The 25,718-nt window shown below is 38.4% G+C and overlaps 1 protein-coding gene across 1 annotated transcript in view; it reads left to right on the top strand.

Moving 5' to 3' along the window:
- LOC126198198 (nitric oxide synthase, salivary gland) overlaps positions 1-25,718 on the top strand; it is a 730,749-nt gene that overhangs the window by 693,674 nt on the left and 11,357 nt on the right. Inside the window, exons 19-23 of the mRNA XM_049934702.1 lie at positions 2,360-2,529; positions 4,542-4,752; positions 8,617-8,704; positions 17,649-17,776; positions 17,880-18,028. Coding sequence (XP_049790659.1) covers positions 2,360-2,529; positions 4,542-4,752; positions 8,617-8,704; positions 17,649-17,776; positions 17,880-18,028 — 746 coding nt within the window. The remainder of the gene's footprint in view (positions 1-2,359; positions 2,530-4,541; positions 4,753-8,616; positions 8,705-17,648; positions 17,777-17,879; positions 18,029-25,718) is intronic.

The following is a 25,718-nucleotide window of genomic DNA, read 5'->3' as shown; positions in this document are numbered from 1 at the left end:
CAATTACACCCACCTTATACTTTAATTTTGCACAAATGAAAAATATGTAAGGCGCTTCAGGAGGAATAACAAATATTTTAGGAGGTGGTATTATAGACAAATGTGAATAAAACACTCATATAACGTGTATCCACTTTGTATTGGTTACAGAAATGCGTGTGGTTACAGAGGTAAGTTTTCATTTCAAATGTTAATACTAAAGGTGTTGCAGATCTCTGTATCAATTGCCATTTTTGTTTTTAGGTTCAGGTTGTGAAGTTGTGCTTCATTTTATGTAACTGAATTTGTCAACTGTGGTTGTAATTTTTGGCCAATTTTACTGTATCATTTAAGCGTGCCACAACACTTTTACAATTGCTGACACCATTATGGTATTTGTATACAGCTTTTGTAATGGAAATGCTGCTGCTGCTTGTAGAGAGTACAAAAGACCATGTTGTAACTGCAGAGTCCCAGATTAAAGTATGTTTACTCAGTTTGCACTAAACTGTGTGAGTCTGGTGCAGTGCCCAACAGTCATATTTCATCATAACATGCAAATGAATAGTGTGTGTATGGAGTGGCACACATTATTCAGTTGGTAGAACACAGTCATTCACAAACACACACACAGAACTTCTACACATATCAGTGTTCGACGTACAAGTACCATATATGGTGGACATCAAATATGCACACCCTCTGTCCTTATTATGTACGGTGGCCTACTGTTTACTGATGCCAATTTCACTCTTGACTGTGTCAGTAACACACATAACTCACATTGATGGTCCAGTGAAAACCCACAAGACTTAATGGAGGCACTTTTTCAAGAATACTTCTCTGTAAATTGGTGGTTTGGTGTGATAGCCTTCAGTATATTTGGCCTGTTTTGTTACCGCATCATCCTACAGAGCCCCATTATGGAAACAAGCTTCCAGCATTATTGTTTGAGGCTTCTTTGGCTACATGTATGGCTATCCTAGTCATCACATCACATGACACATCATTGAAACATAACATTCACTGTAAGATGGATTGGCAGAAATGATTACATTTCTTGACCACCAAGGTCTGTAGACATTGTCTCATTAGATTGTTGGCATGGTTTAAAGGCGAAGACCACAAAGAGAAGTAAACACAAGAGACAAATTGATAACTCAGATTATGAATAATGCTGCTCTCATAAGAGAACCCCTAGATCATCTCAGGATAGCTACATGTGATGTTGTCAAGAGAATTTGAGAGTGCATTGAAGTAGGACGTGCAGTTTATGAAAATCATTTTTGAACTTAATAATTTGTCTTTGCTTAAGACCTCCTGTGAACATTTGGTTGGGTTACATTTTAAAGAGCTGCATCTCAGTAACAAATCAAAATGTGATCTCAGTAACTAATAACATTGTACTGTATCTACACTCTTTATTGACAATAATTACATACACAAAAATTATGTTGGCTGATAATGGCATGCTGAATCATGACAAAGTTAGAGAAACATTAATACCAATTATCCAAGTACAGAATCCTATCGCTGACAACTGAATGCACACTGGCACGGAACTGGTCTGTCTTGATAATGTTTGCATACAACAGAGAAGATATGAGTAGACAATGTCCCCCAACATGTTTGTATTTTCCAGCCATGGTGCTGGCTGTGGGCAGTAGTGGTGCACTTATTTGCCCAGCCACCGCTGACGCCAGATACAAACACTGCACTGGTGGACTGCATGGGCACGCATCCTGAGACATCCTGTGTATACTGTATAGATTTTAAATAGTGTAGATCTTCTGCAAGTAATTATTGTTGGAATCTGATTTACACCTCCACTTTAACAGCCACCAAGCCTCCAGATTTACTATGATGAACAATTCCTCTTTAAATGTGCTAAATGTATTGCCAAGACCTTACACCTAATCCACAAGTATGTCTTCCATGTGACATATAATATGTAGTCCTTAACCACAGTGGAACATATCCACTTTCCCTTTCCACCATTAGGCTTCTATTATGCATCATCAAGCCCTTCCTGATATTCTTCCTACCAATCCACATCTTTCAGCTATTCATTAGACAAATTATACAATATTCAATCTTTAGGTTACTCCTGTCATTGTTTTTCTTACTATTTATATGTAAAAAGTCAGGAGTGGAACCAGCATAATAAATTAAAGATGAACCAGATATGCAACACTCCAAACACAGAACCTGTAGGTAACATTCTGTGGCATAACACATTTTCATTTGATTCTGTTTTCTGTGTGTCCTACTTGATTAAGTGAAATTCGTTAATCGAGAAATATATTCTCCCTCTTGCAGTCTAGGGAGTACCAAACAAAACAAAACAAAAAATTTTGTGACAACTTTCTCTTTTTTTCAGGTGTTCTCAAAAACTGGGAACCTCATGAACGCCTCCCACCGTGTTCCCTGAGGACACTTTTCACACGATTTTTGGATATCACTACACCACCAACACCAGATTTGTTGCAGCATTTTGCTTCCATAGCCAGTGATCCAGAGGACAAGAGACGTTTGAACCTTCTTGCCACTGTAAGACATTTTAAAAAAATTAATACAGACAATAATTTGTTACTGCTTAACACCAGCCATTTAGAAGAACATCAGGCCTAGGAAGCTGTCGATTTATTCTGTTATTTAAAGTTTTGCTGTCACATATGTAAGTGATGACACAAAATATAATTATCCTTCCTAAAAAAGTGTGATATGGATTATTGGGCAATTTTTCCTCTTGAGATTCTAAAATACCTTGCTCACTTGCAAAACCCAACACGAACATGCATGAAATTTTTTTAGTGTCATCATATTGGCTCAGCCATTCACAGCAGTAGCTGTTACATTCACTAGTGTTTCTTTTGAAATAATTCTAGAAAACAGAAGGCACCATGATTCAAGTGACAGGTGGAGAGACATCTGTAAATTATTTTCGTATGCAATGAGTCCACTTTTTGAGTGATAGATGGCTTGAGATAATTGCAGCCTAACCTTTATTTGGGCACGGTCTTATTAACACAAAGTTGTTGCCTGCCTATGCTCTGCCTTGGTCTACAAAGTGTTAATACACTGAAACTGCAGAGTGAGTGTACAAGGCAATTAAGGAGCTCAAAATAATTATAAAAGATGTTGCTATGTGAGGGTAAGAACATAGTCAATCTCTTCTCATGCCAACATGTATGCAACAAATATTATTTAAATCTATAATGCAGAGCAACTGGCTTACTGCAAATGATGTTCTTGTTGTACTGTGTTTGTGTAACTATTAGGACTAATTTTTAATTTATAATTTGTGAGCTACTAAACTTTTTCTTTTACCATTTCCCTGTATTATTTTCATTATGTACAAAAGTTCTGGTCGAATCCAAATACTTTAGGAGTAAAGGAGATCACTCACTAAAAAGCTGAAGCATTACTTTGTCGACAGGCACACGCAAAAAACAGACTTGTTGGCTCTCAGATTAATCCTTTCTCTGAGTAGAGCACACACACACACACACACACACACACACACACACACACACACACACATTTGCATTGTTTCCAGGCAGCCTTATATTGGGCTGCTGCAGAATTTCACATGACTGGGCTGCATTATCAGTCGCTTCCCTCCCCAAGGCACGTGTACTGGACATGGGCAGTGTAAACACATATCAGTAAGTCTGTATCTTCCATTTAATTACTAAATAGAATGATGACTGTGCAAAAGTTTAGACCATTCTTTACAGTAAATTAGCAACATTCCACCTGATTTGGTACAGTAATTGGTATGTGACTATGACAGAAATCAACAAACAATGACAAGTGAAAAGGAGAATATCAGAGATAAAAACAAAGAGGGAAAACTGGCTAGAAAAAAATATTGATACCAGAAGTGAAAAACCAAAAAAGAAATGAAATGGAGAAGTTTAAATTGAGAATAAAAGGAAGAAAATGCAATAAGCTGTGAAAATATGATAAGCCTTAAGTGGAACTCGCACAGTACTCTTCGCTTTTAGCTACATTTTTATTGTTGATAAAATTCAGGAAGAAATTTTTAAAAAGTGATAACAGCAGAGATATACAATTTTTATAGAGTTGAAGGTCAGAGTAGGACTTGAATGTATTGTGGCAAACTGAATCTGTATTTTTCCGAAGTTCAACTTAAAAATTTAATACCGGCATCTAGATGTTTGTGTGTGTGTGTGTGTGTGTGTGTATGTGTGTGTGTGTGTGTGTGTGTGTGTGTGTATTCGTTTTTACCTGTCATAGTCTCAATATCACTTTTATATCTGCCATTTATTTCTTGTACACAGCATGTTAACGTGTATATCTTGGGTCTTGAACCAAGCTACAGCACACAAGCACAATGAGATAGTAAAGTGAAACAGAACTACGACAACATCAGATCCCTGTAAATGTTTAATTTTTTGGGCCATGTAATTGTATAATTTCACAGATTTTCTGCTTGAGAAGAGAAAAAGAAAAGTTCAAGCCTTGGTGAACCTCATTCTGGAAACTTCCACAGATATATTTATGCTTTATTTGAAAAATGAATTTGTTCATTACAGGAACCAGCATCTTATGAAGACTGGAGGCATTGGAGGTTTCCTCACCTTTTGGAGGTCTTAGAAGAGTTTCCATCTGTGCGGCCTTCTGCTGCTTTGTTAGTAGCACAGTTGACACCTCTGCAGCCACGGTTCTATAGTATATCGTCGTCGCCTAGTGTGTATCAGAAGCAAATACACATCACGGTTGCTGTTGTTGTCTACAGAACCCAAGGTATGTCACATTTTTTGTACCTTGTCATTTACCATTGTTGTGAGTATGATAATATTGTTTTATTTCTAAATTGTATTTCAATTAAGAGAGAGATGAGCCACCTCTAGTGTGCTACATTGGAAATACAAGAAAGAAAAATGCCTGCTGGTATGATAGATGTCTTAAGGACACAGAGTACTTTTTGGCTTCATATTATGTGAAAATCAGTGCCATTTTCTTTCAAGCACTATTTCTTATGTATATTCTTTACAGCTTTGTAATTTATCACAGCTAATGCATGATACTTTCTAAACAATTTGTAAGTATTTTGAACAATTTAGGATCCATTGATGTTTATAAAAACTAATGTAGGAATGATTGATATTTATAAAAACTAATAATAAAAAAGATATCCTAAAGTGTTCTGTCAAACTCACGTACGATGTAATCCAATAATACACATATGAAGGAGACCAAATAATAACCATATATGCATGACATGATGGCTGAGTTACTAGACCTATTCAATTCTGCACATTAAGTATCTTAACTAGAAAAAAATATTTTTTTAATTTTTAAAATATTTCTCATAACTGAAAATTTTATTTCTCTGTAATTTAGTTGCAACTGCTTTTAATTTTGGATCTGCAAGATAGCCATAGACAATGACAAATTACAAAAGAAAATTTGTGCAATACTTTATAAACTTATGGAGATATGCATACTGAGATTTTGAAAACTACAACTTGCGGGAAATTGTGAATGAAGGTTTGAGTCATGTTAAAATGTGTCTCAGAATGTTTATGTAGCCTACATCGTGCTGCAGTTTTCAACGAAGTATTAGGAGGGGTTTGGCACCCACTACAATCAGCATTATTGTTAACATAAAAATTGGAATTAGCAGAAGGGGAGCCTGTGTGACTTTCATCCCTGGGGAACTGATACACAGGATCCTCACAACAGTGTGGACTGCTTTGTTTGTAAAATAGTTACCCCTGAATTTTATTTTAGCATACCTCTTCATGTGTGGCATTGCTAATATTTACTGCACACTAATAAATATATACACCTGCAGATATCTGTAGCACTTTGACCGCAAACTTTCAGTAGGATGTAAACAGAACACTTCACCAAACCCAAAATAAGAAGGAGCAGAGATGATAATTTACTGATGCTGGAAATCAGCAGTGTTAGCAACATATATGAGGTATGCCCATATGAAAAGAAGACCTCTGCTGTGGCAGCATTGTGTATAATCCCAGTGGTGTGGTGTGGTGGTATTCCCAGTTGGCTTCATAGCAATTTCCTCAATTCTGGAGAGTAGTTTCCACAGTTTGTTGCATGACAAATTCCTCTCAATCAGAACAAAGAGTGGTTACTCAGTTTAATCACACGCATAAGGGAAAGCATACTTCACAAATTTATCGCAAGATGAAAGAGTTGTATGGAAGCAGTGTCTCGCATGGTTCACTATATTCTGTTGGCATCACCATTAAGAGGTGGGATGTGAGGCCAAGAAAACCCTTGAGCTCCTTAACAAATTTTGATGGGAGCTCTGATATCTTCCCTTAGGACTCACATATTATCAGCCTCTTAAAACAATCTGTGAAAGGTCAGGTTCACCTTTTTCAAGGAAGGGCAGGACATGGTGGAAAACTTAATCCATCAGCAACTCCGAAATTTCTACATTGAAGCCAGCCACTCTCTTCCTCCATGCTGGGATCAGTGTAACAATATCAGTGGCAGTTTTGTATAGTTGTACTGTTCCACATGAACTGTAGTTGTAATGTTGTTATTAAAATATCCTTACATAAACCGTAATCTCCTTTTCATTTGGCCACAATCGAAACTGTAAAATTTAGTGCATAGCTGTCATTTCGCATCCCAAACAAAATACAATATATATCAGTGCAATCAGGGAAGACTATAGAATTTAATAAAGTTAATAAAAAATTTAATTTTTTCATCATTCAAAATTACTGTGTCCAAAAAATTTGTTTATAGTTGTCCATTATCAGTATAATTAATTATAATCATTTATCAAAGCTGGCATGCTAGCTGCTGCTGCTGCTACTTGCATATTTAAAGAGACTGAACATCTAAGGTTATCAGCCTCCTATTCACCCAGTAGTATGGAAATAGTACCTCTAGAGTAAATTCTATGTGCAAGTGTGGGAAACTTTCCTAAATATTTGCGTAGCATGTATCTGAGGCAGCACATAGGTGCCAGTATGGAATTCACCTAGCAGGATGTGGGAAACCATTTAAAAACCACATCCAGGTTTGTTAGCACACCAACCCTCACCACTATTTCATCAGGCAAATTCAAACTAGGGCCAACATACTTTCCCATGTCCCACAGGCAAGTGCTTTAACCTGCACTGTTATCTGGGCAGTTGGCTTGCTAGCTTTAACAGATAGTTCATTTGAGAACTAAAACTTTCTGACACAATGCAGTTGTATATGAATTCTGTATTCTGGAGACAATATTTTGGTATTAATATTTCTGGGGTAAAAATAGTAAGGCCAAAACCAATTTGAGTCTCAAATTTCATAATGAGGCAAATATATTTTTCTTTAGAGTATGTGATAGAGAACCACAGAACAGATTGTGCACATACAGATGTGGATCTACATTTTGAGCCTGTCAGACCTTAAATTTACTTTCAGTAGTTAATTTTCCTATCAGCTGTTGTGTCCCAAAATATGCTTATTGACTTTCTTTCTCTAATCCCTGGATAACTTTTTTTTTGACTGATCCCTTCCTTAACTTCTGGTCTGGAAACTGGCATTTTCAGCATCTTCTGTGTGTGATTTTTTTGTTTACACATGATAAATAGAATTTTTTTGTAACTGCTTGAAAACAATTAGATTTTGAAACCATTTTTCCTTGTAGCGGTTCTGTCTTGTGTGTTTTGTCTTATGTGTCAGCTGCTCTCTCTCTCTCTCTCTCTCTCTCTCTCTCTCTCTCTCTCTCTCTCTCTCTCCCCCCTCCAAAAAAATCATTTCCTATATTTTTCTATCTACCTTTGTGTCATTTAATATCCTTCACTATCTATTATCTCTGACCATAATGGAAGATCATGTCTACCATTTCCCATGTGGAATAACAGGCTTGCATTAAACCAGTAAGTGCAAAGATAAAACTACACTGTAAAAGGATTACACAAACTTGTTCCAACACAGCCAGTTTCCATTAGAGCTAATGCATGTGTGATGCTTACCCAATTGTGAATGTGCTTTACAGTAACAGACATTTATTGTGCACTGTATCCATAGAAAACAACAGAGGAATGTGACCTCATTTCCTTACTGCATTCTGTAGATCGTTTGTAATAGCACAGAGTGTGCAGTAGAAAAGATCTTTCACAGTAAGACAGATGAACAAGTACTCATAGCTCTTAAGGCTTGCAAGTTGGAGCCCATGTTTACTGGACTTTTTTTTCTTGTTTTGTTCCATACTACCACCTCTCAAAATATGGTATAAGTAGTTTTATTTAACATGCAGTAGACACACATGAAAGCACAATTGATACACTTCCTCTCTTCCTAGCTATCAGAACTAACTCTCTCAGAGGAGTGCGAGGGGGGGGGGGGGGGAGCAGGGTGAGAGGGACCCTTCTGTAATGAAGATGAGGGTATGTAATAACGCTGAACTTCGTAATTGTATAGTATTAAGTGAGAGGGTGTTGCACCATTTGTGACAATGGAGAATGCCACTTGCTTTGTTCTTCAAAAGGTAAAAGACAAGAAACTGCCTAAATGGAGTGAATTCTTTGTGTGCCCCATGTTTATTACTGTATGTAAAATCTGAAGTATATTGCCATTTCTAACAAAATTTTTATGGTTTTCAAAGAAAGTGCAATTACCTTTTTTCTATTGTAGATGGTGATGGTCCACTGCACTATGGCGTGTGTTCAAATTTCTTGAGAGATGCTGAAGAAAATGACCAAATTTATTTATTTGTAAGAAGGTGAGTCATCCTCTTTTGTCATCCATAACATCATATTCTTTTAAGGAAAGATTTGTAATTGTTGTTGTTGTGGTCTTCAGTCCAGAGACTGGTTTGATGCAACTCTCCATGCTACTCTATCCTGTGCAAGCTTCTTCATCTCCTAGTAACTACGGCAACCTACATCCTTCTGAATCTGTTTAGTGTATTCATCAATTTGTAATTAAGTACTTTTATTAACAGCAGTTCACCCCAAGAGGCATCAGACAATTCTGATAAACAGGATGTCCCCATTTGAGTCTATAAAATCCTCATCACAGGCAAAACACTGAGTGGTGCCATGCAAAAATGTACAGAAAAAACTAAAAGAAGTATTAAAAGCCAGATTCTAAATAATTTGTCAACCAGTAGTTGTTACCTACACTCATCAAAAAAAAGTTAGCATATTTCCAAATTACCCACCCATAGTCACTATGGATGTTCCTGTTGTGTTTATGTAGGAGTGTGACTGTGTACATAATTTGAACTCGTTCAACATTGTCACTCTGCCTCATCAGCGGCCATGCAGTCATGGCTTGTAAACAAACACAGTTCTAGTGAATGCACAGTCATCTTTGGGCCTCATAATGTAGCACAATGCCTTGGAACGGGCTCTCCATGGCAGACCATATCAAAATCATCACATTAATGGGACAAAACATGAGACAAGTTGACATTGTGAATATTGTTAACATTAAGCCAAGTGTTGACTCCATACTGTAGAAAAAGTTCTAGGAAACACATTCAGTAGCGGATCGACATTGTGAAGCCCGTGCATGCAAAACTGCAGCAGTTCAGGACCAGCATGTAATATCTGTATGGAGACCCCCATCAAAGACTGTGACTACCCTGTGTTCTGAGCTTTGAGAAGCAACGGGGATTACCGCAAGTACCCAAACTGTGCACAACAGACTTCATGATGGGAGGTGTACAGCCCAAGACCTCTCAGGGCTCCACCACTCTGTCTACCTCACAGGGGTGCTTCTGTAAGATGAGCTAGAGCACATAAATGTTTTACACAAGACCAATGGGCCAAAACACTGTTCACAGATGAAGTACAAAGAGGCTTGCATAACCACTCTGTTCACCTACGGAAGCAAATAGGGGAATGCAGTTATCCGTCAATGGCTGTGGAATGTTACCAAGAATCCAGTGGTTCAGTCATATTTTGCGCAGGGATTATATATGGTTGCCACACACCACTTGTTCCAATTGAAGGAATTGTGACTTCTGCAGTGTCTGCATACCACATTCTCTGGCCCTTAGTGGGGTTGGGTTGATTTGGTGGAAGAGACCAAGCAGCGAGGTCATCGGTCTCATTGGATTAGGGAAGGAAGTCGACCATGCCCTTTCATAGGAACCATTCCAGCATTTGCCTGAAGCGATTTAGGGAAATCATGGAAAACCTAAATCAAGATGGCCGGAGGCGTGATTGAACCGCCATCCTCCTGAATGCGAGTTCAGTGTGTTAACCACTGCGCCACCTCGCTCGGTGACCCGTAGTGATTTTGCAGAGGCTATAGGGGAAGGGTTCACTCTACAAGGTGATAACTTGTGACCTCATCATGCTCACAGTATGTGTTGGCATCTGACAGGATGTGGGATCCAAAGAATGGATAGGCCACTGTGCTCAGTGGATATGAATTGCTTAGAGCATGCAAGGTGCTTGCTCAAAAGAGCTATTTCCAGGCATCAGCATCGTCCATTAATGGCTGAAGCTCTCAGGAATACTACCATTGAGGAGGGGGAAAATATATCTCAAGAGGCCTGCAATGAGTTGGTACTGAGAATGCCCAATCACATTCAAGAGCGCCTGAGGGTTCATTGAGGACCTACACGTTACTGAATACACTATTGTATGTTTTTGATGTTGTGGGATATTGCAATATTTTTGTTTTTTAGAATAATATCCAGTTCAAAGAGAACATATAATGTAGTTTTCTTTGCATGATATTCTGTGTTATCAAAAAATTCAGTATAAGACATCTATCTCATTTCAAGATACGAGAACCAATTATATGCTTACCTTTTTTGGTGGGTTCACAGAGCACTGAAAGACATAAGTTGAAACAAGGCCCAGGGAGTAGACAACATTCCCTTAGAACTACTGATAGCCTTGGGAGAGGCAGCCCTGACAAAACTCTACCATCTGATGAGCAAGATGTATGAGACAGGCGAAATACCCTCAGACTTCAAGAAGAATATAATAATTCCAATCACAAAGAAAGCAGGTGTTGACAGATGTGAAAATTACCAAACTATCAGTTTAATAAGCCACAGCTGCAAAATACTAACACGAATTCTTTACAGACAAATGGAAAAACTGTTAGAAGCCGACCTCGGGGAAGATCAGTTTGGATTCAGTAGAAATGTTGGAACACGTGAGGCAATACTGACCGTGATAATTATCTTAGAAGATGGCTTAAGGAAAGACAAACCTACGTTTCCAGCATTTGTAGATTTAGAGAAATCTTTTGCCAGTGTTGATTGGAATACTCTCTTTCAGATTCTGAAGGTGGAAGGGGTAAAATACATTGAGCAAAACGCTATTTACAATTTATACAGAAACCAGATGGCAGTTATAAGAGTCGAGGGGCATGAAAGGGAAGCAGTGGTTGGGAAGGGAGGGAGGCAGGGTTGTAGCCTATTCCCGATGTTATTCAATCTGTATATTAAGCAAGCAGTAAAGGAAACAAAAGAAAAATTCGGAGTAGGAATTAAAATCCATGGAGAAGAAATAAAACCTTTGAGGTTCACTGATGACATTGTAATTCTGTCAGAGACAGCAAAGGACCTGGAAGAGAAGCTGAACGGAATGGACAGTGTCTTGAAAGGAGGATATAACATGAACATCAACAAAAGCAAAACGAGAATAATGGAATGTAGTCAAATTAAATAGGGTGATGCTAAGGGTATTAGATTAGTAAATGAGGTGCTTAAAGTAGCAAATGAGTTTTGCTATTTGGGGAGTAAGAGGATATAAAATGTAGACTGGCAATGGCAAGGAAAGCGTTTCTGAAGAAGAGAAATTTGTTAATATCGAGTATAGATTTAAGTGTCAGGAAGTCGTTTCTGAAAGTATTTGTATGGAGTGTAGCCATGTATGGAAGTGAAACGTGGATGATACATAGTTTAGACAAAAAGAGAATAGCTTTTGAAATGTGGTGCTACAGAAGAATGCTGAAGATTATTTGTGTAGATCACATAACTGATGAGGAGGTCTTGAATAGAATTGGGGAGAAGAGAAATTTGTGGCACAACTTGACTAGAAGAAGGGATCGGTTGGTAGGACATATTCTGAGGCATCAAGGGATCACCAGTTTAGTGTTGGAGGGCAGCGTGGAGGGTAAAAATCGTAGAGGAAGACCAAGAGATGAATACACTAAACAGATTCAGAAGGATGCTCCCTGCCGCTGTTGGATAAGCAGCTGCCAGCAGCAAGTCGTATACTCCTAGCTCACTTCTTTGTTACATAGTTTAATTCTTAATTTCTTTGCGTGTTTTTGGGTACTTGCATTGTTTAATTCATAAATTTCGGGCATGTTATAGTATTTGAGAGTTGTAGCATCGCGTTTTACTACCTGAATAGTGTAAAATCACATAGTCTCCTTCTGCCGCCAAGCAGTGTGTCAGCAGTGCGCAAGTAGCAGCATTACTGCATTTACTATGCAGTCTTGTATTTTTATAACCATTTAAATTTTGTGTCGAATTGTTTGTGCTCTCTGTAGATTAGTTCAGACGTTCTTTGCACAACAGTATTTAGCATGGATAGGGACTGTGACTGCTGTGTTCGGATGCGGGCTGAGTAGGCATCCCTTCGCTCCCAGCTTCAGGCAGTGTTGGCTTCGGTCACACAGCTTGAGGCTGTTCGGTCACACGGCTTGAGGCTGTTGCCAATGGGCATCACTGTGGGGATCCTGATGGGGGTTTGTTGGGGACGGCCAGCTCGTCCCACGCATCCCCCGATCGGACTTCGGCTGTGGCTGCCCGGGATACTGCCCAAATTGAGGCTGACCCCTCACCCGTGGTAGAGTGGGGGGTCGTCTTGAAGTGTGGCAGGGGCGAAAGACATTCCAGAGGGCTGAACGGAAGGCCTCTCCAGTTTGTCTGATGAACCGGTTTCAGGCTCTGTCTCCGGCTGATACCGATCTTCGGCCGGACATGGCTGCTTCTCCTGATCCAGAGGTTGCCCCTCAGTCTGCAAGATCCGGATGGTTGCAGAGGGTGGGCTTACTGGTAGTTGGAAGCTCCAACGTCAGGCACGTAATGGGGCGCCTTAGGGATATGGTAGCAAGAGAGGGGAAGAAAACCAATGTGCACTCCGTGTGCATACTGGGGGGGAGTCATTCCAGATGTGGAAAGAGTCCTTCCGGATGCCATGAAGGGTACAGGGTGCACCCATCTGCAGGCGGTCACTCATGTTGGCACCAGTGATGTATGTTGTTATGGATCTTAGGAAATCCTCTCTGTCTTCCGGCGGCTATCTCATTTGGTGAAGACTGCCAGTCTCGCTAGCGGGATGAAAGCAGAGCTCACCGTCTGCAGCATTGTCGACAGGACTGACTGCGGACCTTTGGTACAGAGCCTAGTGGAGGGTCTGAATCAGAGGCTGAGACGGTTCTGCGACTGTGTGGGATGCAGATTCCTCTACTTGCGCCATAGGGTGGTGGGGTTTCGGGTTCCGCTGGATAGGTCAGGAGTCCACTAGACGCAGCAGGCAGCTACACAGGTAGCAGTGGTTGTGTGGCGTGGACTGGGCAGTTTTTTAGGTTAGATGGTCTTGGGCAAGTACAGAAAGGGCAACAGCCTCAAAGGGTGTGGGCCAAAGTCAGGACATGCGGGGCCAAGCAGCAATTGGTATTGTAATTGTAAACTGTTGAAGCTGCATTGGTAAAGTACCGGAACTTCAAGTGCTGATAGGAAGCACCGAAGCTGAAATCGATATAGGTACAGAAAGAGATAAATTCTGCCGAAATTTTTACAAAGGCACAAACGGTGTTTATAAAGGATAGATTGCACGCAACCAGTGGTGGCATGTTTGTCGCTGTTACTCGTAGTTTATCCTGTAGTGTAGTAGAAGTGGATAGTTCCTGTGAATTACTATGGGTGGAGGTTACACTCAACAACCAAGCTATGTTAATAATTGGCTCCTTTTACCGACCTCCCGACTCAGAAGCATTAGTGGCAGAACAACTGACAGAAAATTTGGAATACATTTCACATACATTTCCTCAACATGTTATAGTCTTAGTTGGAGATTTCAATTTACCAGATATAGACTGGAACACTCAGATGTTTAGGACGGGTGGTAGGGACAGAGCATCGAGCAACGTTATACTTAGTGCACTATCCGAAAATTACCTCCAGCAGTTAAACAGAGAACCGACTCGTGGAGATAACATCTTGGACCTACTGTTAACAAACAGACCCGAACTTTTCAACTCTGTAAGTGCAGAACAGGGAATCAGTGATCATAAGGCCATTGTAGCATTCCTGAATATGGAAGTAAATGTTGTTTGTTGTTGTTGTTGTGGTCTTCAGTCCTGAGACTGGTTTGATGCAGCTCTCCATGCTACTCTATCCTGTGCAAGCTTCTTCATCTCCCAGTACCTACTGCAACCTACATCCTTCTGAATCTGCTTAGTGTATTCATCTCTTGGTCTCCCTCTACGATTTTTACCCTCCACGCTGCCCTCCAATGCTAAATTTGTGATCCCTTGATGCCTCAAAACATGTCCTACCAACCAATCCCTTCTTCTAGTCAAGTTGTGCCACAAACTTCTCTTCTCCCCAATCCTATTCAATACCTCCTCATTAGTTATGTGATCTACCCACCTTATCTTCAGCATTCTTCTGCAGCACCACATTTCGAAAGCTTCCATTCTCTTCTTGTCCAAACTGGTTATCGTCCATGTTTCACTTCCATACATGGCTACACTCCATACAAATACTTTCAGAAACGACTTCCTGACACTTAAATCTATACTCGATCTTAACAAATTTCTCTTCTTCAGAAACGCTTTCGTTGCCATTGCCAGTCTACATTTTATATCTTCTCTACTTCCACCATCATCAGTTATTTTACTCCCTAAATAGCAAAACTCCTTTACTACTCTAAGTAAATAATAATATAAAAATAGGAATATAAAAAAGGGAGGAAGGCTTATCTGTTTAGCAAGAGTAATAGAATGCGGATTTCAGACTACCTAACAGATCAAAACGAAAATTTCTGTTCCGACACTGACAATGTTAAGTCTTTATGGAAAAATGCGTTTTTGACAGGTACGTGCCAAGTAAAACTGTGAGGGACGGGAAAAATCCACCGTGGTTCAACAACAAAGTTAGGAAACTACTGTGAAAGCAATGAGAGCTTCACTGCAAGTTTAAACACAGCCAAAACCTCTCAGACAAACAGAAGCTAAACAATGTCAAAGTTAGCGTAAGGAGGGCTACACCTGAAGCGTTCAGTGAATTCGAAAGTAAAATTCTATATACCGACTTGACAGAAAATCCTAGGAAGTTCTGGTCTTACGTTAAATCAGTAAGTGGCTTGAAACAGCATATCCAGACACTCTGGGATGATGATTGCATTGAAACAGAGGATGACACACGTAAAGCTTAAATATTAAACACCTTTTTCCAAAGCTGTTTCACAGAGGAAGACCGCACTGCAGTTCCTTCTCTAAATCCTCGCACAAACGAAAAAATGGCTGACATCAAAATAAGTGTCTAAGGAATAGAAAAGCAACTGAAATCACTCAGCAGAGGAAAGTCCACTGGACCTGACGGGATACCAATTCGATTCTATACAGAGTGCGTGAAAGAACTTGCCCCCCTTCTAACAGCCGTGTACCCCAAGTCTCTAGAGGAATGGAAGGTTCCAGATGATTGGAAAAGAGCACAGGTAGTCCCAGTCGTCGAGCAGATGTGAAAAACTATAGACCTATGTCCCTGACATCGATCTGTTTTAGAATTTTAGAACATGTTTTTTGCTCGCTTATCATGTCATTTCTGGGAACCCAGAATCTACTCTGTAGGAACCAACATGGATTCCGGAAACAGGGATTGTGTGAGACTCAACTCGCTTTATTTGTTCATGAGACCCAGAAAATATTAGATACAGGCTCCCAGGCAGATGCCATTTTCCTTGACTTCCAGAAGGCATTCAATACAGTTCCACACTGTCGCCTGATAAACAAAGTAAGAGCCTACGGAATATCAGACCAGATGTTTGGCTGGATTGAAGAGTTAAAGTAACCTCTGGCGTGCCACAGGGGAGTATTATGGGACCATTGCTTTTCACAATATATGTAAATGACTTAGTAGATAGTGTCAGAAATTCCATGCGGATTTCGCGGGCGATGCTGTAGTATACAGAGAAGTTGCAGCATTAAAAAATTGCAGTGAAATACAGGAAGATCTGCAGTGGATAGGCACTTGGTGCAGGGAGTGGCAACTGACCCTTAACATAGACAAATGTAATGTATTGCGAATACATAGAAAGAAGGATCCTTTATTGTATGATTATATGATAGCAGAACAAACACTGGTAGCAGTTACTTCTGTAAAATATCTGGGAGTATGTGTGCACATTGATTTGAAGTGGAATGATCATATGAAATTAATTGTTGGTAAGGCGGGTACCAGGTTGAGATTCATTGGGAGAGTCCTTAGAAAATGTAGTCCGTCAACAAAGGAGGTGGCTTACAAAACACTCGTTCGACCTATACTTGAGAATTGCTCATCAGTGTGGGATCCATACCAGGTCGGGTTGACAGAGGAGATAGAGAAGATCCAAAGAAGAGCTGCGCGTTTCATCACATGTTTATTTGGTAAGCATGATAGCGTTATGGAGATGTTTAGTAAACTCAAGTGGCAGACTCTGCAAGAGAGGCGCTCTGCATCATGATGTAGCTTGCTGTCCAGGTTTCGAGAGGGTGCGTTTCTGGATGAGGTATCGAATATATTGCTTCCCCCTACTTATACCTCCAGAGGAGATCACAAATGTAAAATTAGAGAGATTCGAGTGCGCACGGAGGCTTTCCAGCAGTCGTTCTTCCCGCAAACCTTACGCGACTGGAACAGGAAAGGCAGGTAATGTCAGTGGCACCTAAAGTGCCCTCCGCCACACACCGTTGGGTGGCTTGCGGAGTATAAATGTAGATGTAGATGTAGATGTAGGCTGCAGTAGGTACTGGGAGATGAAGAAGCTTGCACAGGATACAGTAGCATTGAGAGCTGCATAAAACCAGTCTCTGGACTGAAGACAATGACATACGGTGATGGCATGACTTGGTAAATACAAATAATTTAAGAACAGAGGTAGCACCTCATCAATTAGCAGAGGCATAGACTTGTTGGCAGGAACGTAAACAAAAGTGAAAACTGTACTAGCTTTTGGCTGAATTCGTTTTGAGCTACAGTACACATATATACATATGCACACACTTGCATGCACCTGTATAGAGCTATATTGGACCAGCTAACTACAGTTTTGCAGCTTCTGGGGGATTAGATCTTGTGTCAGGTGGAGTGGGCAACAGGAGAAAGGAAGTGGGAAGTAGTGGGAGGGAGGTTTGGGGAAAGGTGGTTGATGCTGTTGCTGCCCTACCACACATCACCCACCCTTTCCCAACCCTCCCTCGCTTCTTTCAGGCTTTTATTCAATTATCATTATTCCTTCATGGAACACATTTGATATTTCATTTAAGTTTTAATGTAATCATTTTATGGTTTATATGTATATAACATTATTATGGAAAGGAAAGGTTGGTAGATACTCAGTACATGGAGGAGGCACTGAATCATAAACAATCACAGTGAAAAAACATTTAAGATTTCGGAAAAATAGTCCTTCATTGTAAATTGCGGGAAATCATTGTATGCTCTTTCTGTTTCATTTAAGTGAAATTCGCTTCCTTTTCAGTGCACCCAACTTCTACCTTCCTACGGACGTCAAACGTCCAGTTATAATGGTGGGTCCTGGCACAGGAATTGCACCTTTCAGGGGATTCTGGCAGCACCGGATGGCCCAGTTACAAGCTTCACAACAAGGTATCTGTGAAACTAATGACATTCTTGAACTAACACCAGTAGTAGAAGTTAAGTGTTCTGACAAAAGATAAGAATCAGCTCTAAAGATCCTTTTTGTTTTAAGGCACTGATGGTTTTGGCAAAATGTGGTTGTTCTTTGGCTGCCGACAACGAGCTCTTGATCTGTATCATGATGAAAAAGCAGCAATGCTGGAAGAAAAAGTGTTGGACAAAGTATTCCTTGCCCTTTCTCGTGAAGCTGATATACCTAAGGTAAAGTATTAATCAACAAATAACAGCATAATTTTCTGTAGATCAAATTGGAAACCCTGATGTAAAATGATTATTTTCTGTAGCAGAACTACATCTATATCTACATGGATACTCTGCAAATCACACCTAAATGTCTGGCATAGTGGTCATTGAACCATCTCCACAATAATTCTTTATTATTCCACTATCGAACAGTGCACAGAATAAACGAACACCTATATCTTTCCATGGAAGCTCTGGTTTTCCTTATTTTATTGTGATGATGGTTTCTTCCTACTTAGATGGGTTTCAACAAAATATTTTCGCATTCGGAGGAATGAGAAGATTCTGCCACAGCAAAAAACGCCTTTGCTTTAATGGCGTCTATCCCAAATCCTGTATCATGTCTGAGATACTCTCTCTCTCTCTCCTATTTTGCGATAATACAAAATGTGCTGCTCTTCTCGATGTACACCATTAATCCTATGTGGTAAGGATACCAGACTGTGCAGCAATACTCCAAAGAGAATGAACAAATGTGGTGTAGGCAGTCTCTTTAGTAGATCTCTTACATTTTCTAAGTGTTCTGCTGATAAAACACAGTCTTTGGTGTGCCTTCCCTGCAACATGTTCTATGTATTCTTTCCCGTTTTAATTGTTCATAATTGTTGTAATTCCTAGGTATTTAGTGGACATTTTGGCCTTTAGATTAGACTGATTTATCGTGTAACTGAAGTTTAATGGATTCCTTTTAGCACTTATATGGATGACCTCATGCTTTTCTTTATTTAGGGTCCACTACCAATTTCTGCACCATTCAGATATCTTTTAGAGATCATTTTTCAATTTGTTTGATCTCCTGATAAGTATACTAAATGATAAATGACAGCATCATCTGCAAACAACCTAAGACAGCAGCTCAGTTTGTCTTCTAAATCATTTATATAGATAAAGAACAGCAGAGAGCCTATAACACTAGCTTGGTGAACGCCAGAAATCACTTCTGCTTTACTCGATGACTTTACGTCACTTACTATGAACTGTGACCCTCTAAAAGGGGGAAATCACAAATCCAGTCACATAACCGAGATTATTTTCCATAAGCATGCAATTTCACTACATGCCGCTTGTGCGGTACAGTGTCAAAAGCCCTTTGGAAATCTAGAAATACGGAATCAATTTGAAATCCATTGTCAATAACACTCAACACTTTGTGTGTGCAAAGAGCTACTTGTGTTTAACAAGAAAAATGTTTCCTAAATCCGTGCTGACTGTGTGTCAATAGACCATTCTCCTCAAAGTAATTCATAATGTTTGAATACAATGTGTGTTGCAAAGTCCTGCTGCATATTGACATTACTGATATGGGCCTGTAATTTAGCGAATTACTCCAAATATTGGTGTGACCTGTGCAACTTTCCAATCTTTAGGTACAGATCTTTCATTGAGCAAGTGGTTGTATATGAGTGTTAAGTATGGAGCTATAGCATCAGCTTACTTTGAAAGTAACCTAATTGGTATACAGTCTGGATCAGAAGACTTGCTTTTATTAAGTGATATAAGTTGTTTCACTACTCCAAGGATATCTACTTCTAAGTTATTCATGCTGGCAGCTGTTTGTAATTTGAATCCTGGAATATTTACTTTGTCTCCTTTGGTGAAGGGATTTTGAAAGGCTATGTTTAGTAACGCCGCTTTTGTGGCACTCTGTCGATAGTATTTAGATTGCTATTGTCCAGAGAAGGTATTGACTGTGTCTTGCTGGTAGCATTCTTCATATATGAGCAGAAGTTCTCTGGATTTTCTGCCAGGTTTTGAGATAAAATGCCAAAATAAGAACAACTGAAACTGGCTGCCAAACACACCTTTCTTTATTATTTTTGTTGTGCCCTACTGAAGAGAATATTTGTACTTGTTCAGCAATTTACTCTTCTTTTTCTCTCAGTACCTCTGTTGCTTCATTTTGTTTCTTTTTATATTCTTCTGCCCACTCTGAATTCTGTCGGGTAATCTTCTCAGGTCTTTGTGAATTAATGTTATAAATTTCATTCTATCTTGAAAGGTTTCTCTGTTAGCTTCCGTTTTTGCCAGTTGTCCACCCTGTATAGGTAACCATAGAACTGTATTCACTATTTCCTGATGATATATGTGATCTTTTGCTGTGTCTTGATTGATCTGTGATTATTTTTCATCCTATTTCTATTTTGTGCTGAGATTTGTCTGAGAATTTTCCTTTCATGTTATTCAATGATTTTTATTTTGGTCTGCCATCAATTAACAGATGTGTGTAGAGCTTCTGTTTTAACAACTTTGTTACAATGTCATAATTTTCCGTTTTTTGGTATAGATTTTTTGTTGTATCTGTTCCAGACGAGTCTGTATGCTCTTATTTAGTTTTGCAATTCTTTCTTTGTTAGGTTCCTTATTTATCCCTGTTAGTTCAATATTTTCTATCTCAGTACAATTTTGCTAAATTTGTTAATTACATGTTGGCTGTTGAATCTTGATCTGGCCCCTTACATGCAGTGTATTTGCACCCCAGATTTTCCTTCTATTTGGTCAAGATTCTCTACTGATTGGATTGCTTCTGGTCTGTTATGATTACAATCTGTTTATTTTTTTGAAGTTGGAGAATGGTTTTGCAGTGTGATGCACTACCTTTGATTTAGCTTTTAACATTTAAGCATCAAGGACGTTGCTTAAGAACAAAAGTTGTTGATATAAAGGAAAATTCACTTAACTATGAGAATGACTCAGTATCCAGCAGCAGAAAGATATTGTGCAATATCATGTATAAGTTTTGGGTCCTTAAATAACACAGCTTGGGATCAATTGTTTTTCTGCTAAAAATCATTGTTTATGTATTTTTCATGTTGCCTCACAATTGCTTCCACAATATCCAGAAATAACATTGAAACACAAGAATCGCAGTCTACATTACACATTTCCAATAAGCTTCTGTAGATGTTAACTCAAGCCAAGTTACAAAAAAAGTATGTACAAGCCCAGAAACAACCTGAACAAGTCTAAATCAGACTAACGCAATTGGTGTCGAAGAGATATAATATAAAACATGTAATTGTTCTAGAACATTCCCAACATTCCACAAATCAAAATAATAGTAAGATATTTTCCATTTTTCAGACTATACACCAGGCTTAGTTTATAGAATGTCTCTTAAAGATATGTATTTTCGTGGAGATTTTAGTAATGATATGTAATAACAAAGGTTATAAAATTTGGGAACTTTCAGTTATGTTGCAATACCAATTACATATAAATAGTGTGAGTAAATAAAAACATAAATAGAAACATATGTTATGTCTACATTTAAAACTGAATATTAAAAATAATGTAAATTTTTTTCAGAGCATTTGTTGTTAATTATTTGCCAACTAATTTTCATAATGTAAGGTTGAAGTATGAGAACATATTGTCACAGAAACAGAAAATCATATGTGCAGAAATATTACATCCAATGACCAGAAAAAACTGTGGACATCCACAGTTCTAGGCTACATAATTTACAAATAATAATTTATTCAAATTTGGACAAAATTTAGATAATGTTTTAGCTTTCTGTAAACGAGCAAAAGATATGATAGGACTGATTCATTATAACAATTCCGAGTTTTTCTGCATGTGATCTTTTCATAGTACTGCTTGATATTCTCCAATTAACTTGTCTGTTTGTTTTTCATCTGTTAAGTTAGAGAGGATTTTATAGCCGACTGAAAGTAAACAAATACTTCTGTAGTTGCTTATATGTGATTTGTCTTCTTTCTCATTAAGTGGCCAAATTAATGCACATTTCCATCTGTGAGGATTTTCTCATTATACTAAATGTTCTGTAATATTTCTTTAAGCTAGTTTGCTGCCAGTAATTCTGGAATTATTTCATCATCTGCGGGCCCCTTATTGTTTTTCAAGTTGCAGGAAATTCTTTTGATGTCTTCCAGTGTAGGGTATGCTGAATACAGAATTGGGGAGAGTTTCTCAAAACTGAGTTGCTTTTTAGGACTTCAGCAGTTTAGGAATTTCTGAAAATAATCTACAAGAAGATTGCAGTTTTGTTTGTTATTTGTTTCTAACATTCCATCTAGATGTCTGAAGTGTAAACTGAAGGCTTGATTATCCTTGAATTCTTGTTTAAATTTCTGTTAATAGTTTCTGGTGTTATTTTTGTCTGTCATTTCATTTAAAAATGATTATTGCCAAAAATTAATGTTTAAATTAAATATCTTTTAACAATGAAAAAAGTTGTCTCACCATTCAGCCGTCAGGTGGGTTCTCCATTCAGCCTCTCCGACACAGCACTTTCTCCATTCTTTGTAGGGAGGAGGAAGGGGGGGGGGGAGACTTCCTCTCCTGTGCCAAACTCTTTATCTCAGAGAAACACTTACACTAAAGATTCACAATTATTTTTTTTATACATTCCAGTCTTTGTCTTCCAGCACAGTTTTTGCCATCTGCAGCTCCATAAAGTACCTTGGATGTTATCCCTCATGTCTTGAGGCACATCATATCACCCTGTTGCTTCTTCTAGTCAGTTTTCCATATATTAATTTCCCTGCTGAGTCCTCAGTGACACTCCTCATTTATTATCATTCCACTTAGTTTTCAGCATGGCTTAAATCCTACTTATCAAACAGAAAGCAAAGAAGTAGCATCTCTTTAAATGGAGCAAATTATTTTTCTGACCTGGAGGGGGGGGGGGGGGACACCTACACTCCGGGTGTTCCACAAGGCTCCATATTAGGCCCAGTCCTATTTCTTTTCTATGTTAATGACTTACCATTAAATATCAGCTTCTCATCAGGTCTGTTTGCAGATGATACTTCTGTCTCAGTTGAAACTCTGTGATCAGTACCCTCAGTACCTTAGAAACTTGGTTTCGGCTAAATGAATGGTAAACAAATCTAAGACTCAGATGATGCAATTCAAAACAAACAGTCAAAATGTGAGCAGATTAGGATTGTTCAGAATGACCAAGATATAGAAGAAGCTGACTCAGTCAAATTCTTAGGTTTAAATGTAGACAAAAGTTTTAGCTGGCAGGCACACATTGAATACTTAACTAACAAACTTAGCCACTTCGCATTTGCAGTGCAAATATTATCAACTGCAACTAACATGGACACACGAAAAGTAGCATATAAAAGCTACTGTGAATCCGCTAGTAGGTATGGTACTGTTTTATTGGGTAAGTCGACAAACATTTTGCGGAATCTAAAAATACAGAAAAAAATCATTCGAAGTATGTGCACTGCAAATCATAAAGAACCATGTTATCCCTTGTTCGGAAAACATAAAATATTAAATCGCTGTCCCTATATTTTATCCTTTCACATAATACTAAAAACAAGGAAACTTTTATGCTCCACACCCACCACCTCAGACAATATGCCCAGGGACCTCTATACAAGGGAATGAAAATTTGTAATAAATTAAAAGGGAACAAGTTAATGCAGATGAATTTAGGTCACTTAAAAGAAAGCTATATGAGGCACTGACATGAAAATGTTATTACTTAGTGGTCGAATTTCTGCAGGACGAACTGGAAATTTGATCTGGCTGTAATGCCTTACATGTTCCGAGAAATATCATTATAGTGTTATTATTTATTTAAGTGCTATTATTTATTAGTGTAAAAAACATTGTAAATGTATTATAAATTTTTGATATGTCTCCTGGATACATACCAAATGGATTGCAAATGTACGTCATTAGATGAATAAACCACAATTCCGTCCTTCTGTACGATCAGATCTCAGATGCTTTCTGTACGATCAGATCTCAGATGCTTTGATTCTCTTCGTATCTGGTTTTCCCGTAGCCCATGATTCACTCCCATACAATGCTAAGTTACCGACATACATTTTCAAAACTGTCTTCCTTAAATTAAGGCTTGTGTTTCATACTTCTTTCAGTGAAGAAAACTTTCTTTGCCTCTGCTAGTTTGCTTCTTAATCCTCCTTGCTTTTGTTGATCATGTCTTATTTTCATAACAAAATAACAGCATTCCTACCCTGTGTTGTTTTCACCTAAATCTAATTGGTTTTTCTGTTGTGGAAGTCTTAATAGGGAAGAGGTTCACACCACAAGAAGAAACTCAATACTTCTCTCAAAACAGGTTTCATTGCACATCCCACTTGTATAAAACTCAAATTAGACCTTAAGACACTGAAAAAGAAGAAGTACTGCAGGAATTAAATTCGTTTCTTTTCTTTGCTCTCTAAGAGACTGTATTGGATACTGTATCCAGAACCTGGGCAAATTCTCATTGTAATTGTCCTCCCTCCCTTCCTCCTCCTCCTCTCTCTCTTTCTATTAAATGTACCTAGTCCTGCTATTTGAAATGTTTTTTGTTTGTATGTGAACTAGAATTTCTTATGGAAGGAGTTAAGCCTTAAACATATTACCCTTCTTTCATTTTACATTGTTTTAACTTCCATGAGCCCTATTCAGTGGATCACTCATACTGGGTCCCTGTGATGTGGAAAGAATTGAAAGCTGTACATTTTATGGAAGTTCAATACAATGAAATTAATGAACTTTACAAATTATTGTACTACTGTGCAGCTAATATTATTTATATTATAACCTAAATACCGAGTGTTATGTAATATGGATATATAAAAAAAATCTGCTCTGTAGACATGGCAGGATAAATGGGGAGAGTTGCCAAGAACCCCTTGTCAAGGGTTCTGCACAACTTTTCCATAACTCTTCCATTTTATAAACCTAACCAGTCCTTTTTCCTTGTTCTCTTTTCTTTTCTCTTCTCTTCAGCCCCTCTGGCTAGAAGCCAAGAGCTTCCACATTTCCACACCTTTTAGATTAGTTTTCTCTCGCTACTTCTTAGTGAGTCTATTTTTTATGCAACCATATTAGATTGTAATATAACCTGAAACATTAATTTTAAGATTTTCGGCAATACTCTTCAATGGAGTAAACAGAGTGGTCTAAAAGGAAGTACTTTAATTCAATCTAAAACTTCACTATATTACCCAGAAAACATTTAACATGCTTAGCAGATTGTTGAATACATTTGTCCTCCTTTCTCTACCATTACTAGGGCCTCAAAGTTTTTGTAGAGGTTGCTTTTGGTTGTATTCGTACTTTACATTTGTTTTGAGAAAAGAAAGGTACTAGTAAAGATAAAGGATATTAATTAACCTAAATGCATTGTAAGACAGTTATCAAAATACCAACTTTCTGAAGATGTCTGTACATGAGGGTCCAATAGTAAAACAATTATACCTCAAACTTCTGGTATTCTTAACATCTTACACTTGTAAGTCAGCTTTCACACTTATTATCAATAGAAAAATCAAGAATAGATTAATATCTTCATTTTTAAATCATGTGTACTGCAAATGTACGTGAACTAAGGTTTTCATTAACCCTAGCACACAGGATTTCAAGTGAAGTGTGTGATCCATTCCATAGAGTCCAAATCTGAACACTGACTACATCTTGTGTTAAATCTTCTCAAAATTCAATTATAAACAATTTTCCTTGCCCCATCAATTGACATTTTCCTCCTAAGAAACAGTTTTCCATCTTTTGACACATTATGCTTGTACTAAAGAAAGGAAATTTAGCTACACTTACATGACTGCATTGTTCCTAACCTTTGGTGAAATTAAAATAATGGCCTTATTTACGGTCGTAATAATTGAAACCAAATAACACACAGCTCTCTTTG

The sequence above is a fragment of the Schistocerca nitens genome, chromosome 1 (genome assembly GCF_023898315.1).
Source record: "Schistocerca nitens isolate TAMUIC-IGC-003100 chromosome 1, iqSchNite1.1, whole genome shotgun sequence".
In the NCBI taxonomy this organism is placed as follows: domain Eukaryota; kingdom Metazoa; phylum Arthropoda; class Insecta; order Orthoptera; family Acrididae; genus Schistocerca; species Schistocerca nitens.
Note: the sequence above shows the minus strand (reverse complement) of the source record. Positions and strands in the feature narration are given on the sequence as shown.